We start from the raw sequence: 17,846 nt of genomic DNA on the forward strand, positions 1-17,846 counted from the left end.
AGCGCTCGCTCCTGGACCGTCCAGGCGGGAAGAAAGTCGCTGAGCTGCACTGCTGCACGGCTCACACGCTGCCGGAAAACCCACCTCTGGGACCATCCGGATGGTGCAGTGGCGGCCCGAGTCCGCTGCGACCGTCCTACTGGCCGGTCGGCCGGGCTGCTCTGCCCCCGCTGTAACTGGTCTGCCCCCGCTGTAACTGGTCTGCCTCCGCTGTAACTGGTCTGCCCCGCTCCACAGCTGTTACCTACTGTGGATGATCCGCTGTCCCTGCCGCCTCTCTATCCCGCTGCTGCATCCGTCCACTGCTAGTCGCTGATAACCTCAGGCGAGGTCGGCTTCCCGCTGTTCTTTACATGTCATTCTGCGATCCAGGGACTGTGGGTGCGCTGGCTCCCGCAGTGGGCGCTGTTTTTCATATCCCCTGCAGAGCGGGCCCGAGGGACCAGGCCGTCACCCACCTCGAGCATTGACGCCCCTTCTCATTCTTTATGGGTGCCCCCGCTCAGTGGGTCCTGGGTCCCCAGCCCTTTCCCTTCCACTCTTGGTCCTCACTGGCGCCCCTGCCCGGTCCTCACGGACGGCCTCGGTCCTCACGGGAGTGCAGATTGTGCCCCGCTCTCGGTCGTGCAGCTGCGCTCAGCTAGAGCTCGTGACTGCTAATGCAGCATCTGACTGCCCGCTGCAGCCGGCGGCTGGTCCGGTCCGGGATCGTCTGTCTGCACTCTGCAGGCCGGAGGAGGGGCCGGTTCGGTGCCGGCCGGAGGAGCCGACCCGTCCGCCCTCCCTCCTACCGCGCCGGACTGGCGGCGGCGGCCGGCCGCTGCTGCCCGCGCCGCTGACGGCCGCTCGGCCGGCCGACTCACCAGCCAGCGAAGGTCAGCCGAGCGGAGCGGCGCGGCGCACCAGGCGCGGGGCGGCCACCTGCCTGCAGTGCCGCCCGGCGCTCCGAGCCAGTGCAGAGCCGCCACGGCGCGCGCACAGCGAGTTTAGAGTCGAGAGTCGCCCCGGCGCGGCGCCATGGAGCGCGGCGCTGCGTGGGAGATGCCCCGCCCCGTCCTTTCGCCCGAAGGAGGTAGAGGGGGATTGTGGTGAGGTTGAGGTCGAATGAAGGGCATGGCTCATTCGGATGATTGACTGAAATTTTTTAGGAGCATCGTTGCTCTGCTGTCTTGACGCGGTTTGAATCTGATCCGGATGGTTTAGGAGGTAGATTTTAGCTGGGAAGACAGCGGACCTCCGCGGGTCGCAGCCCATCTCAGTGCAGAGTTTGGATTCGGGCGCGGTCTCGGCTGCGGCGCCAACTGGGCGTGGCGTGGCACGACGGCCGTCGGCGGTCAGGCGGCGCCGACGGCGCCAACAACCGCCGTCTGTATCACCGGCCAGGGAGCCGACCGAGCCGACTCGAGAGCCAGCCAGCCAGTCAGACGGCCAGCCAGCCAGCCAACCAGCCGGTCAGACGGCCAGCCAGCCAGCCAGCCAGCCGGTCAGACGGCCAGACAGTGACGGTGAGCGCCCTCGGCTGGCGGTGAGCGCCCCTCCTCGGCTGGCGGGCGCCCCTCCTCGGCCGTCGCTGCTCGGAGCGCGCCGCCGTATCGGCCGGGGCCGGGGCCAGAGTCCGCCGACTGCACTCCGGCGCCGCTCGATCCGGTCTCCGCGCTGCTGTGGCGGCGTGACGTCAGCCAGCGGCGGCGCCGGCTGTCGGGCGGGCGGTCGCACTCCACAGTGAGCCAGCAGCGGCTGTCGGCCGGGCCACTCCAGCGGCGGTGGTCGGTCGTACCGCACCTGACGGAGCCGCGCCCGCCGCCACCGCCGTCATTAGAGAGATACCGGCGCGGCGTGTGCGGCTCAGCGGAGCGCCGCCACAGCTCTGCCGGCGGAAACACCCGGTGGCCGCTGAGGCGCTCCATTGGCCATGCTCCCCAGTCCCCGAACGAAGGGTTACGAAAGGAGGGCTACGAGGGTTACGAAGAGGAGGGTTGCGAGGGTTACGAAGAGGAGGGTTGCGAGGGTTACGAAGAGGAGGGTTGCGAGGGTGAAACGAAAACCTCTGCGCTGCACGATGAGTTTAACTCTGTCACCGCCACAAATGCCAGATCTTCTCGAGACCACCGATTTGGTTTCAATGTCAAATAGCTGTGAAAAAGGTACCTACATTGACGATAGTTTAACATGTCTGGTTTCAATGGCCTGAAAAAGAAAACGGGGAAACGCTTTGATGTAGTTGCTGTTCATTTAATAGGTACTTATGTACCTAAATATTATTGGCACAAATGACTATTTAATATGGAGATTCAATATGTTGACACTATTGTCGTGAACGGGATATTGCATTATTATCAGATAAGTTGATAAATTTAGCTTTTCTGTGCATTTTCTGCATAAACCCTCCTGCAGTTATGGCTTCTCAGTCCTAGCTCCTAATCATTTCCCAAATAATCAATAGGTACCGGTGTCAGAATCGACTTCATTTTCAGCTGCCTGCCAGCTCGGTCCAGTGGGGGACGAACTGATGTCCCGGTGTCTGGCTGGATATGGGACGGCCTTTATGACAGCTCTGAGCTAGGAGTGGAGTGTGGATACCTATCTGAGAAAGTGCTGACACACAACCGCTGGGAGTGGCGGCCGTCCCAAGACGCCGAGCCGAGCGCCCAGGCTGTCCGAGCCGCCGTGATCGTGCAGCTCCGTGCTCTTAGACCGTCGAATGCGATCGATGGTTTTGCAGACGGTAGCGATGGCACTGTGACGGTAGCGATGACACTGTGTCGGTAGCGATGACACTGTGTCGGTAGCGATGACACTGTCGGTAGCAGCGATATCGGTGTCAGTGGCAACGACGGGCCATCGTTCGTATAGTGAGGCCGGCGCCTCCAGGAACGGTGCCGTCAGCTGGACGCTTGGTCCACTACCAGCGATCGACCACCGTGACTGAGCAGCTGGTCGGTCAGTGGATCGGTCAGTTGATCGGTCAGTGGATCGGTCACCACGACCGACCAAACGCCAGTGACGCCAGTGGCCGGCCAGCCGACCGACTGACCGGCCGACAGACCGAACGACTGACGACCGGCTCCCACCGACAACCGACCCGACTTTTCCTGACCGCTCACCGGCAGCCCTCTGTTGTGTGATGGGAAGCAGACTACTGACCTGACCTGACCTTAACTGACCTGACTCACCCTCATATTTTTACTTTGTCTTCTCTGCAAAGTACGCCTGAATATTAAGCATTGAGACATATTGACCTCATTAGACATTAAGCCGCGCAATGATCTGAGCCGGTCTCATGACAAAGCCTATCGAATACGGCGAGTCAATTTCCCATACCTGCTACATTGCATGATTAAATCGAGACATCCAGGCATTTTAATGGCACGTGCACTGTACCACACTTTTCAAAGTTTAATGCAGTGCTTTAATATTGCCAGCCGTGTGGTTCAAGGGGTGTGGTTAAACGCGTTGAACCACACGGCTGCTGACGTCACTATCAATTATAGTTGTGAGCTTTTTGGCAGGTATGGGAAACACCTTCCAGCCCTCAGGCCAGGAATTCAATAAATGTCACCTCGCTTTTTTAGCGAAAAGCACCTCGGGCCTAACGGCCCTCGGAGTTTTCGCTAAAAAACCTCGGTGACATTTATTGAATCATCCCGGCCCCGGGCAGGAATATATTGTTCCACTTAAATAAGACATGCAGTCATGCCGCTCAGGCCAGGCCGGCTCTGGTCACTGGTGACCCTCGACTGGTCAGACTGTGTCCTGTTTATCCCGGAGCGGTCTGGCGGCTGGCCGAGCGTGCTGCTGTCAGTGCTCAGCCTCGCCGGCTGTCGGCTGCCCCGGCCAGCCCGCCGCTATACGGCCTCCGACGAGCCGCGTCGCTCCTCTGCCCGGCCCGTCCATACGTGCGTCAGCATCCGTGGACCGTGGAATGACGTCCGGACGGCCGAGAGCCGCCGTGACCGGGACCGGTGAGCCGCCTCGGCGGTCTCAGGCTCGCAGCCGATCTGGCTATGATGTGATATTATCTCTGCTGTTGAGGTATACCAGTAGGTACTGGCAGTGGCGGCATTTTGCCCTGGGACCCCGGCATTCTTTAACAATTGGTCCCTGCAGGCGGTCTTATTATTCCGGTTTTCCTGCCAAGAGTTCGGTTCCAAACGTATCCCACTTACAGCACCCCGGTGGGTGGTATTTAATGTTGCTATACCAGGCCATGGAGTTTCCTCAGATGCTTTCCTGCCAAGGTCTTGGCTTTCTCTGCTGATGGGTTTACTTATTGCTAAAAGGCTGAAGCTCTGTATATTCCCCCTGAGGACCTTACGTACTCTGTTGAAATCGAGATATTCCCCGTCAGGCCCCGAATGTCTCCGTTGAACCCTGCCCTCGCTGACACATCTCTGTCCCTCTGAGCGCTGATTGCGGAGTGCTGAAGTCCGACCGATGCGTTCTGCTCAGTGCTGGGGTCCGACCGGAGTGCTGAGTGCTGAGTGCTGAGGTCCGTCCGGTGTACTCTGCGTAGATCTGGGTACTGAGGTCCGTGCTGAGTGCCGAGCGCTGAGCCCCGGTGGAGTACTCTGCTCAGATCTGAGTGCCGAGCGTTGAGGTCCGCGCCCCGGAGTGCTGAGTGCTGAGCGCTGAGGTCCGGCCGGCGGGCTGAGTGCTGAGTGCTGAGGTCCGGACGGAGGCCACGAGTGCCGCTGTCAGCTGGCGGCCGGCCGACCGCGGCTGTGTCGTCACGCTCGGCCGGGGCCGCTGCGGCGCGGCGCGGCGCGGCTCAGGTGTGCCGAGCCGGAGCGGCGCCCGGCCGGCTGTGGCAGTCGCCCGGTCGTCCTCGGAGGCGGCTCGAGTGGCCCGCCGAGCACCTGAGCGGCCGTATCGACCCCGCGGCCGCCGCCAGCCAGCCCGCGGCCGCAGACGGCGTGTGATGACCGGTCTGATCGGACCGAGCACGCGCCAGACGCCTGTTCCCCGATAGCGGTGGCAATGGGATGTCGCCGCTCAGTGCTCACGCATAATCGCTGCTTGGAACTGCCTGCATTAGATGTTTTGTTTGCATTTTCCTTTTTCCTTCTGTTCCCTTGATGTAATTTCTTTAGAAGGATCTCATAAAAGAAGTGACTGTGTCGAAGTAGGTAGTCCATCGTTGGGCGATGACCGCTCACCATTCCCGACTGGGTCTCTCGTATCCACTGTTTGGCACACGTGACCGTGGCGGCGGTGGAGGGGCGCATCGATTCCCTCACATGCACGCTCACAGGGGCACGTCCTGTGGTCGTGTTGGCGCTCACCGGACGCTGCTCAGTGGTGGGGTACCCGGCCCGGTAGTGGGGGTACCCGGTATGGGGCACTGCTGAGTGTTATTTCGTAGAAATGTCTCTCTCCTGTTACAAACGAGCGACTGGTGAGCTGGCCTCTGGGACGCCCGATTGTCCCAAGAAGTGGCTGGACGGTGTGTCGCAACGGCTGGGTGCCGGGCGGGGTGTTATCGGCGGCCGTCGCGCTGCCGGCCGGCGGACCCGGAGAGCCGGCCGATAACGGTATCTGCCGGCCCGCGGCGCGGCACCCTCGGCTGACGCCGCCTCTGTCTTGCTCACAGGCGACTGACATGACTGAGAGCGCCACCGGCGCCGCCGCCAGCTCAGCCGACTCGGCCGCCGCCAACGAGGGCAGACTGGGTGAGAGCGTCGCGCCGGTCGATGGCGCTGGGGAGGCCGCCGACGCCGACAGAGCCGACGGGTCAGAGCAGGTGGGTGCCGCCAGCGAGCAGGGCCACCGCCAGGAGCGCGGCGCCACCGGGGACGACGGAGCACAGCCGGCCCCGGCGCCACAGGAGACTGAGAAGGAGCAGGATCCACTGGAGCAGCAGGAGCTAGACGAGGCGCAGCTCTCCCCTGATTCTGACGAAGGTGAAGGAGTGAACAAGGAGCTGCCCGACTGCAAGCTGAAGCGCACTTACTACTGCAAGAAGTGTCCGTTTACCACGCGAAACCCGCGTGAATTTCTGTATCATCAGAAGGACGTGCACAGCATACGTCTTCAAATCAACGAGTGCCCTCACTGCATCTACGCCTCAAGGTGTAAACTCAAACTAAACCGGCATCTGCGCATGGTTCACGAGGACGCGAAGCCAGCGAAGATGGAAGAATCCCCGGAGAAAGGTCCTCTGACCATCGTCAGCGAACCTTCGCCCGTCAGAGAAGAAGAGGATGAGGAGGGCATTGAAGAGGAGGAAGTCGAGGAAAGTCTGTACTCTTTGAAGGACTACGGAGACATGGACGGGGAAATTCTGAAAGAGGAGGACGTCAGGGATGAACCCCAAACAAGCCGCTCCTCCAAATCGCGCAGCGAGCTTAAGAAGAAGTTCTACCGCTGCTCAAAGTGCCAATACATGACGCACATCAAGTCGCGTTTCACGAAGCACGTTAAGTACCACTCGATGCCGATGATCAAGTGCGAGCTGTGCGAATTTCGCACACCGTACAAGTGGAACCTGGACCGGCACATGAAAAATCACACTGGCAGCGGTGAGTTCCAGTGCAACCAGTGCAGCTTCTCGGCGCACATCAAGCAGAGTCTGACGGTGCATATCCAGAACCACCACCTGCCGGCCAGCCAGGTGCTGGAAAAGCTGCGCGCCAAGTGCAACGTCGGCGGCTCGGACGCCATGGACCACAGCGGCTCCGAGGAGGTGCTGGATGTGGACGAGGAGGAGCTCCTTCGGCTGGAGCGCGAGGAAGAGTCTGAGGACGAGGAGACCGAAAAGAAGGTCAGGACCAAGGAACCTGCCAAGCCCAAGGTGAAGCCGACGGCACGCAAGACGGCGCCGGCCAGCCGTTCGAACGCCGACTCCGCCGAGCGTCACGACTTTGACAAGGACTTTGTTCACCCTGACGATGTGGTGGAGAAGAACGGCCGCGTCTACATCAAGGACCTCAAATGCTCGGTGTGCAGCTACAAGACGCTGTACGAGAAGGACTTGCTGCGTCACGAGTACTCCCAGCACGGTGTGGTACGTAACGGCATCATCCCTCCGGTGTTCACCCCGCCGCAGAAACCGTCTCCGGTGGCGGCGCCCGGCCGCACCGGAGCCGCCACAGCCACTTCGGTGGCCTCCACTGCCTCCGCCACAGTCGTCTCGCCCGCCTCCTCGGCTGCCACCTCCGGGTCTTCGTCCGTCGCCGGATCCTCCTCGGCATCGGTAGAGAAGCCGAAGCCGAAGCGGCCTCCGCCGAGCCTGATCCCGCTGCAGGGCCGGCAGGACAAGGACGGCGAGGAGTCGGCCGAGGCGGCCGAGGACGCGCCTGCCGACGGCGACTCGCCCGAGGCCGTGGCCATGAACGAGCGCGCCGAGCGGGCCGCCGAGGAGTTTTTGTCGGCCCGCTCGGACGGCGCCGGGCCCCAGTCGGTGCTCGACCGGCTCTTCACGCAGAAAATGGCGGCTGCTGGGGCCAGTGATACGACCAAGGCGGACGAGCCGAAACTGGCGAGCGGCGAGCGGCAGGCGTCGCGGCCGACCTCGACCCGGTGTCAGTACTGCCGTCATCGTTGTAAGACCACCGACGACCTTCGCACCCATCAGAAGAGCTGCCCGGAGGCCCCGGCCTCCGCTGCCACCGCTGGCGCTGAGGCCGACTCTCAGAAGCAGGTGTTTGTGTGGAACTCTGCCTCCGGGAGCGGCGACGCTCCGTCGGAGGGCAGCGCGCCGGCAGTCAGGGAGAGCAGGACGGTGGCCGAAGCGGCCGCTGATGACGAGGGTGGTGATGCGTCTCACGCCGACAACGGCTCGCCTCAGACGCGCTCGCACGGTCCCCCGACTCGGGGCGACGGGGAGGCCAAGCTGGTCACCCGGCGTGTGTTCAAGTGTCCGAACTGCACGTTCTGGGCCACCACGGCGTCCCGGTTCCACGTGCACCTGGTCGGCCACATGAACATGAAGCCGTACGAGTGCACTGAGTGCGGCTACCGCTCCAACTGGCGCTGGGACATCACCAAACACATCAAACTCAAGTCGGCCAAAGACCGCAGCCACCTGCGCGCCAAGCTCTTCATCAACGACGGCGGCAGCACGCGTGACTACGACAAGTACGACATCTACCTGGAGTACATGCAGGTGGAGGAGGGACTCCAGTGCAAGCCCCAGATCAGCTCCTCGGTGCGGAAGCGCAGCAGCCCCGGCTCGCTGGGCCCGCAGCCGGGCTCGTCGCCGCTGTCTGCGCCGTCCGTGTCGCCGCGGCCGCCGCTGCCGCTCCGGCCCGGGGTGCCGGTGCCGCCCAATGTGACGGTGCGCAGTCCGTTCAGCGGCACGCTGCCGCTCTACGAGCCGCCGCTGATTGGTAACCCTCCACTCGCCCGGATGCCGATGCCGCCGCGACTGACGCGCGCGCCGCTGGGCCCGGCGCGGCCCGGCGCGCCGCCGCCGCCGTTCCGTCCGGCGGCTGCCTTCAAGCAGCCGGTGCTGGACCTGCCGTTCGGGGCGCGCGGCGTGCTGCTGCCGGGCGTGCGGCTGCCGGGCGTGCCCGTGAGCGGCGTGCCGGGCGTGGTGCGGCCGCTGGCGCCGGCGCCCTCGCTGGAGTCGCTGAAGCGGATGGACCCGACGCTGGCCGCCATGGGCATCACGGACGAGAACACGGCTATCGTGATGCCGGAGCCGCCGCCGGACGCCGCCGCCGGACAGGGCTCAGGGCAGGCCGCCGGCGGAGCCAAGAAACCCACCGTCTGGCGCTGCAAAAAGTGCAACTTCAAGTGAGTACCTATCGGGAGGGGTTGGATACGGGTGGGCCGTTGGCATGTCTGTTGAAGAGTCTGTAGCGGAAGTATTAACTTTGATATCAGTTGGGTGTTATATGAGTGGTTTATTAGCGTATTTATGAGCCTATTTAGAACACTACAGACCAGCGCTCACTTACACCTGCAGTCGGTAAACGTTCGTTACTGGTACACAATAAAACGACAGCTCAGTCGTGTCCATAACGACAGTCGCCGCAGGCGGGGTGGAGACATAACACTGAAACTAAAACGACAGGGTGGCAAAGCTGCTCCCGCTGCCGTTCTATTGTCTTGTCTCACGACCTCTGTGTTGATATTTTTCAATGCATCAAGTGTAATCTGCATTTAGATGCATCGTTTGAAGTAGTCCAACAGAGGTAGGCTACCCAAGGCGCAAATTAGTCGTGCTTAGGGGATGTGTTAGATAAAGCGCTGCTGCATGGGCGGCTGGTGCGTGGTACCGGACCGTTTTTGTTGTGCTTGTGTTCGTCGGGCCTGTCTTCTACCCCTTACTTCCCTCTAAAGAAGTGTTCATGATGTCGCTGCGCCGCTCGTATTCGTCACATTCTGAGCGTGTGTTTTCAGACACAAGGACCGGAGGATGATGCTAGCCCACGTGGCCAAGCACACCAACCGCGAAAAGTACAACTGCGGCCACTGCGGCAAGCCGTCCAACTGGCAGAGTGTGATCCGGGTAACTGACCTCGGCGCGGCGGCCCTGTGACCTCCCGTGACCTCTCCCGCAGCGGTGGCGGCTGCGACTGACGGTGGCAGCTCGCTCCAACTAAATACCTACTGACTCCGCTTCTCTCGATGGTCTCTTTCAGGTGTGCACGCCGGTTCTGATCTTTCGTCTGTACCTTTAATACTAACCTCTGTAGTTCTCGAACAGGGACATTCGGGACTCTCACACCCCGGCCGGCCGTTCTCGCAGGTTGCGCGCGGCTCTCACCTCTCCCTCTCGGCTCTCGCCGCTCTGACTCGGTGGCGGCTGCCCTCTCACTCTCTCCCGCTCCCCCCTCTGCCCGTCTTGGTAGGCACGCCGACAGGGAGGTGGTGCGCGCCCACTACCGCTCTCACAATGCCCCCTACATGTGCGGCCACTGCGGCCAGGGATCCAAGTGGAAGCATGTCCTTCAGGTGGGTGCCTCACGCGCGTGCCTTTCGGAAGTCATTCGCCACCCTCCTCAACTCACCCAATCGCTTTGCTCCAACTCACTTTATTCGCCTAGTTTCCGCCCCATCGCTCCGCATCGCCAATTATTTTCGTATTTCACACATTATCCACACACAGACTTGCCCCGTCCGATCCCGTCCCGTCTGGCTCTGGTGTGGGCTCGTCCCATTCCGTCCCTTTAGTTCCCGTCACTGTCTCATTTATAGGTATGTTCCTCTGCCTGGGATCAGCGCCTTGTGTCACATCCTCATCTGTTAGGAACGACTTCTGTTGCACTAGAATTCTAGCATGCTCCTTCTAGGTAATATAACGGGTGAAGGAACCGGTAGATAGGCATCAACTCACCAAAAATGTGTGGATTGCAGTACGCAACATGTCACAAGTTGACAAAATGTATGCTGATTGTATTTATTCTTTATCATACCTACTATTGTTCGTTTGCTGTTCCTATTTCTACTTCAGTTTCAATTTTTGTAGATGAAGTCGTCTTTGGCTCAGCAGTGACGTGACAGTGCCCCCAATCGTAACGTAACATGTCGCGTAACTTGTGTTGTAACAACTAACATGTCTTATCAAGCACAGCGGCGCCGTGCCAGACAGCTGCGTCGAGTGTAGCAGCCTCTATCTGTAATGTCTGTTAGCGGCGGAGACCTCCGCTAGTGTGTTGGGTAACCCTTCTCCGTCTGTTCAAACGTAACCATTTCCCTAGGGTAATCGTCACTCATTTCTTCAGTAACCATTTCCCATGTCGGTTTTGTAATCGTGTAATCTGTTTAGTCCCTACCCGTTTCCCGTCAGTTTGGTAACCCGTTTCCGTCCGTGTGGTGACCGTTTCCCTTCTGTGCGGCAGCGCCATTGTCGTATGAAGCACAACGGCAACGTGTCAGTGGTGGAGAACAGGGTGGAGACGGAGGGCGGGCCAGGTCCGCAGCAGGCGCAGGCGCAGAAGCAGCGGGCCGCCTCGGACGTCACCATCTCCGTGGTCAACAAACAGGGAGGAAACGGTACGGGAAACGTGGCAACTCACAGGGAGGAAACGGTACGGGAAACACGGCTAATAACAGGGAGGAAACGGTACGGGAAACATGGCTAATAACAGGGAGGAAACGGTACGGGAAACACGGCTAATAAAAGGGAGGAAACGGCACGGGACTCAACAAACAGGGAGGAAACGGTACGGGAACCACGATCAACAAACAGGGAGGCATCGGTACGGAAACATAATCGGACAGCTGCGTGACGGCTCGTACGCATCGGGTCTCTAGGCATTACGGTCGCGACTACGTTACTGTCGTTATTTTCTGTCAGTGGCTTATGGGATGAACCAACTGGTAGGCTGTGACTGACGATAGACACATCGGCAAACTGGTTACCGAGGTCAGTGTAACTGTTTGAAGGAGCCATTTGGTTACAATTCTCCTGATCAACTGAGTGTCAACTATGTGTGCTGGCAGGCTCGGTGGGCGCCTCGTTCCGCTGCGACATCTGCTCCTACACGTGCGCCAACAACGACGAGACGATATCGGCGCACATGCAGCACCACACGCCGCAGCCCGGCGCCACATTCAAGTGCATCCTCTGCCCCTTCTACGTCTCAACCAAAAAGTACGTACTGCGACGACTGAGTTATGTCTCGGTTGATACGCCAGAGGGTAACGTCACTCGTAAACGGTCTTACAAGATGTAAGATTGTGCCAAAGCTAGTTGCCCTAATTGTACATCCAAATGACCGCATACATGTGGATTACAGATGACTAAGTGACTGTCAGTGACTTAATGATTATCTGTTCCGTCCTTAAAATTCCAACAAACAGTGTTCTAGCTCCTGACCTGACCTTCCACGCTCGCTGTCCCACAGGGCGCTCTCTGACCACATGCTGCTCCATGGTGTGACGTCACCGCAGCAGTTTGTGACGCAAAAGGGCCCCAATTCGGCCGGAGGCACCCCGTCGACACCCACAGCCCAGCAGGTATGTCGGCTGGGTCAGACAGGTTAAATAGGGTCACTAGGGTCAAACGAACTTAGTGTGTTAAGCGGGGCCATACGCGTCGAACGGTGTCGAGATCAGAGAAAGAAACTGGATACGTTGTTGGTCATTGGTCATTGTACCTATCTCTACGTGTATCTTTCATATATTTGATTTCAGTTCGTTGTGAAAGTCTCCTGAAACACCTTGTCTTTCTTCCCCGACCCCGTTTGAATCGTTTGCCTTATCGTGTCGTGTTGATCCCCCTTTTTGGGATAGTTCGAACAGATGTGCTGTATTTTGTTCCGCTCAGTATCGTTTCTCCTTGTTTTGAATAGTAAGCCGTTACGTCGTGTTTCACTGACCCTATTTTCTCTCTCCCTTTTCTGGCCAGTTTGAGCCGGTCGATTTCATCCAGGCGGGTCCAGCGGAGGCGCAGAGCGCCAACAAGCCGTTCCGGTGCACGCAGTGTCCGTTCGCCACGGACCAGAAGAGCCAGTTCCAGTACCACCGGCAGTACCACGTACCGCGCGGCATGCCGTACCGCTGCCCGGCCTGCTCGTACTCGGTCCAGCAGCGCAGCCACCTGATCGCTCACGCCCGGCTGCACGGCCTGCAGCCGCGGCCGAGCGCGACCAACAGCGACAAGCCGAAGCGGGCGCTGCTGAAGCCGGAGAGAAGCACTGTGGCCGGCCCCGTGCTGAGGGACGCCGACACTCGGCACATGGACGAGGTGCCCCTCGTCTGGGTCTCCCGCGGGGGCAAGTTCTTCAAGATGTTCAAGTGCCGCCAGTGTCCGCACGTGAACCTACGCAAGAGCAACATCCAGGACCACGAGAAGATGCACACGGACCGCGACCTGGCCGGGTACGCGCACCGCTGCACCAAGTGCAACTACGTGTGCATCAACGCCGGCGTGCTGTCGGGCCACCTCAAGGTGCACACCTACTGGCTTGGCAAGATCCACGCCGTGGTGGACATGAAGCGCAGTGACGAGGAGCAGCTGCGCGAGATCCTGGGCGAGGACGCCGCCAGCGACGTGGAGGTGGTGCTGGACAGGTCGCTGCCGGCGCCGGTGGCCACCTCTACTGCCTCCACCGGCCCGACGGCGGCCGCGGACGCGGCGAGCGCGGCCGACCCGCAGCGCATCCTCTACTTCTGTCAGCACTGCCCAGCGCGCTTCTTCCACGACAACGAGATCAAGATCCACTCTCGGTTCCACGGTATGAACCTGCCGTTCACGTGTCAGAAGTGCAGCTACACGGCGCGCCAGCACCCGCACCTGTTGGCCCACCTGAAGGTGCACTCGGACGAGTACCGTGACCGGACGCGCTCCCTGCTGCTCATCTACACCAGCTCCCCGGACCACCCGCCGCGCGGCGCCGCCCCGGCCGCGCCCCCAGCCCCGCCGGCGTCACAGGCGACCTCCTCGCCCAAGCGGACCACCCCGTCCCCGGCGCCGGGGACAGCGTCCTCCCCTGCCACTGTGACGGCGGCGGCCGGCCTGCCGGACGTCCCGGCGCCCTCGGCCAGTCCGTCTCAGCCGGCGGCCGGTGCCGACACCACGCCAGCAGCCGGGACGGAGCCCGAGACGACTCCCACCGCTGGGGCAGGGTCCTCCCCCTCCCGGGCCTCGCCGACGCCCAAAACGGCGTGGAAGGTGAAACGGTTCACGTGCAGCCAGTGTCCGGCGCGGTTTGTGAAAGAGGCCACGCTGCGCTACCACATCTCACTGCACGGCAGTAACGGGCCGTTCCGCTGCGACCGCTGCAACTATGCCGTGAAGACGTACGGCAACCTAGTACAGCATCTGAACCTGCACACAGAGTCCGACCTGGCCGGTACGTGGGGGCACGGGGCTGACACACAGCCGCTGGGTAGGGGAAAGGACACGGTCTGCGGACGGTCCGGGTATTAGCATCGAAGTTAGCACGCCAAATTAATGCCGCGTAACGATATGGAACCATTGATAGAGCTATACTTTGTCTTACGACTGTCTTACGACATGATTTTTAACATTTGCTACCTTTGTGGCAACTTGTCTGTCAATCAGTTTTGATCATGAGTCACACGACTGTCAATAGCGTAAACCACACTGTTTCTCTGATCGCTCCACCGTGCTGCAATGACCCAGTCTTGCTAACCTCCCGCCCATCCCGGCAGGCGACACCAGCAGCCGGCGGTCCTCGCCAGACGCCGACGTGGGCCGCTTCAGGGCCTCCGCCAACGACTTCCCCATGTCCGGCGTGGACCTGCTGAAGCGCAAGCTGGACTTCGAGAAGGAGCACCTGGGCGAGCTGAACGAGAACAACCTTCCGTCGCGTAAGGTGATGCGGTTCGCGCCGCCCAGCATGGACCCCGCCAGCCCGTACTACGCTGAACGGGCCGGAAACCCGGACTTCGCCTACCCGACCGTGCTCGACCGGTACGGCCGGGAGCGCGAGAAACGCTACAAGTGCCGCCGCTGCCCGTCCGCCTTCGAGAAGCGCGAGCAGTACATCAAGCACATCAACCTGCACGGCGTGCAGAACCGTTACACCTGCTCCATCTGCGACTACTCTGTCAAATACTACCCCAACTTCTGCAACCACATGAAGCGGCACGGCATCCGGCCGCCGCCGATGGACGAGGCGGCCAGCGCCACCGTCTCCGGCCAGGACTCGGGATCCAACTCGCCGCGGCCCGGCGGAGCAGGGGGCGAGTCGCCGCGGCCGGCCGGCGGCAGGGGGGCCGCCTTCACGGGCGCGCCAGAGCTGACCACGGCTGAGCGGCAGCAGCTGGTGCTGCAGCGCGTCAGGGAGGAACAAGACGCCCTCAAGGGTGAGTGGGAACCGGTGGTGGGGAGGGGAGGGGAGGGAGACTGAGGGGGGGGGGATAGCGCTGAGGGCGAGCGCGGGCCACAGGGCGCACGGCTTTGGGCTACAGTGGGGACTGGCGAGTCTGGAAGATGGCGAGACTGGTACCCAGTACCCATGTGATGTTAAAATCGATATAATAAATCGGAACACCAGCCCACATGTTTCTCACGGTAACTCGTCTCCTACAATCCGATGCTTTTCTGCCTCTGGTTGACGCTTCATCGTCGTAAAAATCGCATTGGGACTGTAACCCGGTCCGAAGCACTCGCTCCCATTGGGCCGCACCTGACCGCTGATCCGCCCTGTTGCAGAGGACTCTGAGCCGCCGCGCAAGGTGCACTGGTGTGAGCTGTGTCCGTACGCCAACGTACGGCGCGATACGACCGAGAACCACCGGTGGCGTCACCTGTTCTACGGCGGTCCGCGCGGGCCCATCAGCTGCGGCTACTGCGACTTTTCCGCCCAGCAGAGCCACCTGATGCGCGACCACTACAAGGTCCACTTCCGACCCTGCAAGTACATCAAGGTGGAGTCGTACACGGAGCTCGTCAAGCTGGAGGTGTTCATGAAGGAGGTCAACGTGCAGGAGGAGGACGCCGTGAGTGCTCTCGGGGCTTCAAAACTGTGTCGGGGAGCTGGATGGAATGGTGTTGGAGTTATTGTTCCGAGTGATAGCGCTGTTTTTTTTTTTTTAAGTTTACTTTCATACTTTTTCGTATTGACTACTCAAGATTTGTTGGGATAAAAAAGTAAAGTCAACGTCCATATAACCGCTCCGCGACTTCATTCGTCATGCTTTTGTTCATTGTTTGCATGAAAGCTCCTCAAACTTATCTTACCTCATCAATTAAGTTTTGCTTTTCTGTGACCATAAACCACCCTCTGACACTGACCTGTTCCCCCTCAGGAGATTCTGGAGGACGCCTGTGAGGACGTGGACGTCTCCACGCACGACGTGTTGTTCGCCGCCTCCGACTGGGACGAGACGCGACCGGAGCCGGAGCTGACACCCGGCGAGCCGCCCGTGCTCGTGGACGTCTTCACCGGCGACTTTGTCAGCGAGAAACGCGCCGAGAACGGCGAGACTGCAGACCGGGCTGAGGAAGAGCCCGACCAGAAGAGGGTGAAGCTGGAGAGTAAGGAGAAGGAGGCGTCACCCGACCAGGAGCCGGACCAGGAGGAGGTGGCGGGCGGAGACGCCGAGGACGCGGCGGTGAAGGACGAGGAGGCCAGTGATCTCCCCGATGGAGACAAGACTGACGACGTGGCAGAGGAAGCCACAGAAGAAGCCGTAGAGGATGCAGCAGAGAATGCCGACGCCGGCGACTCGACAGAGGTGGCTGAGGATGGTGACGGTGATGTCAAAATGGAGGCGGAGGAAGTCGAAGACGCCGCCGCCGCCGAGGAGGACAGTCCGGCCGCGGAGACGGCTGAGGTCGGCGAGCAGGCGGGAGAGGACCGGGAGGAGGATACCCAGGAGGAGGAGGAGGACATGCCGCAGGAGCCGCTGGAGGACCCTCTGGCGGCCGACTAGCGGCCCGTGGCGGCGGTCCCCGGCCGGCAGCCGCTCCGGCAGCGGTGTGTCCGTGCTGCTGAGCCGCTGCCGGGGCCGCTGGGAGGCGAGGGACCGCCAGACAGACCCCAGCCGGCGCCAGTGAGGGAATGGAGCGCGCGGCGGCCCCCAGCCGGCCTCAGTGAGGGGAAGGGAGCGCGCGGCCCCCAGCCGGCGCTAGTGAGGGCAGAGCTCAGGGTAGTCTCCGCTGAAGGACCGCCGGACAGCCCCCAGCCGGCGCCAGTGAGAGGGAAGAGCTCAGGGTAGTCTCCGCTGAGGGACCGCGCGGCGGCCTCATTGAGGGGAGGGAGCTCAGGGTCCAGTCCGTGCCGCTGTGATGGGCAGAGGACGGATAGTGACGCCAGTGTTGTACCGTTTGGACTGACCACAGACCCGGTCCGTGACGAACCCCCGTGGGGAGCGAGCTCCGGTGACGGGACTGGGCCGTCCCCTACCCTGTGATCCACACTATGTGTGGAGGGCGCTGTGTTTGATGACGTATGCGTGGACCGACGAGTTCCAACGCTTACCAACTGTGCAATGTAAATAGGAGTGTGATGTGATCTGCTCATATCAAAAAGCCGCCGGACGTTTCTGCCGAGGCCGTTCCTCGGCCAACCACCGTCCACTGTTCCTATGGGCGCCCCGGAGGGGTCAGGGCGGGGCCGCCCCCGCCCGGTCCCGCCGGCCTGCTGTGATATGTAATCAGCTGACGGCACGCGCAGTCAGCTGACCACGGCCGTCAGCTGAGCCTGCCGAAAAGTGTACCGTGTCCAGACCAAAGAGCGCGGCCCGCGCGCGTGATGGCTGTACGTTTTGGAGCGTGGGCCGGCCTGACTCAGCTATACGTGTCGATCGCGCGCTAAATATACACCCCCAGTGACGTGGCGCCGGATTTTGTCTCACAGTCGCCGCCCGCCGGTGTCGTCACTGATAAGACGCTGCGACCGGACGCGGGGTGATTCCGACGGAACGACGCAGGAGTCGCGCTGGAACCGGACCGGCCCGTGATACGCGGTCTGCATCACCCGAGGTAGCCCCCGATCCGCGGTCCTCTGTGGAGTACCGGGCTCGTCCTAGTCTTTTTTTTGTACCCTGACCACAAACTGTCTACTGCAGTCCGATAAGCACTCTGACTGATGCCAGTCGTTTTAACCTACTTCACTTTTTCTCCGCTAAGCCCTCCACAATCCACCTGGCTCTAAACGGGAGACATTCCCTTCTGTGTGTCAGTATAACAGCTGTGACGAACCCCGGCCAGACGAGGCCGCGTCGGATCCGCACCCACTGACTTCGATGTAGCTGGCCAGCAGCCATCGCTCGCGTCAAACCCAGTCGCTGTGACGTCAGCTCACGAATTCACCTCTCCAAACTCCCAGGGGAGGCGTCACTGGCGAATTTTACACGCCAATCAAGCAGTGTTACATTTCTACAGCGCGAGATAATTGTGATCGTGTTAGCATCCACAGCAAGGAGTGGAATCAGTCGACCAGTCCCAATGCTCTTATACTCGAGGAGATTCACACTTAACC

General features: G+C 60.9%; 1 protein-coding gene across 1 annotated transcript in view; it reads left to right on the forward strand.

The window, feature by feature from the left end:
• The window catches only part of LOC122378815, a 31,062-nt gene extending 13,861 nt beyond the window's left edge, over positions 1-17,201 (forward strand). Inside the window, exons 2-10 of the mRNA XM_043360327.1 lie at positions 5,591-8,736; positions 9,798-9,900; positions 10,788-10,941; positions 11,392-11,542; positions 11,796-11,907; positions 12,299-13,745; positions 14,068-14,724; positions 15,074-15,360; positions 15,670-17,201. Coding sequence (XP_043216262.1) covers positions 5,600-8,736; positions 9,798-9,900; positions 10,788-10,941; positions 11,392-11,542; positions 11,796-11,907; positions 12,299-13,745; positions 14,068-14,724; positions 15,074-15,360; positions 15,670-16,296 — 6,675 coding nt within the window. The 5' untranslated portion in view covers positions 5,591-5,599 and the 3' untranslated portion in view covers positions 16,297-17,201. The remainder of the gene's footprint in view (positions 1-5,590; positions 8,737-9,797; positions 9,901-10,787; positions 10,942-11,391; positions 11,543-11,795; positions 11,908-12,298; positions 13,746-14,067; positions 14,725-15,073; positions 15,361-15,669) is intronic.
• The last annotated feature ends 645 nt before the right edge of the window (positions 17,202-17,846 follow it).

The sequence above is a fragment of the Amphibalanus amphitrite genome, unplaced genomic scaffold (genome assembly GCF_019059575.1).
Source record: "Amphibalanus amphitrite isolate SeventyFive unplaced genomic scaffold, NRLGWU_Aamphi_draft 000065F_arrow, whole genome shotgun sequence".
In the NCBI taxonomy this organism is placed as follows: Eukaryota; Metazoa; Arthropoda; class Thecostraca; order Balanomorpha; family Balanidae; genus Amphibalanus; species Amphibalanus amphitrite.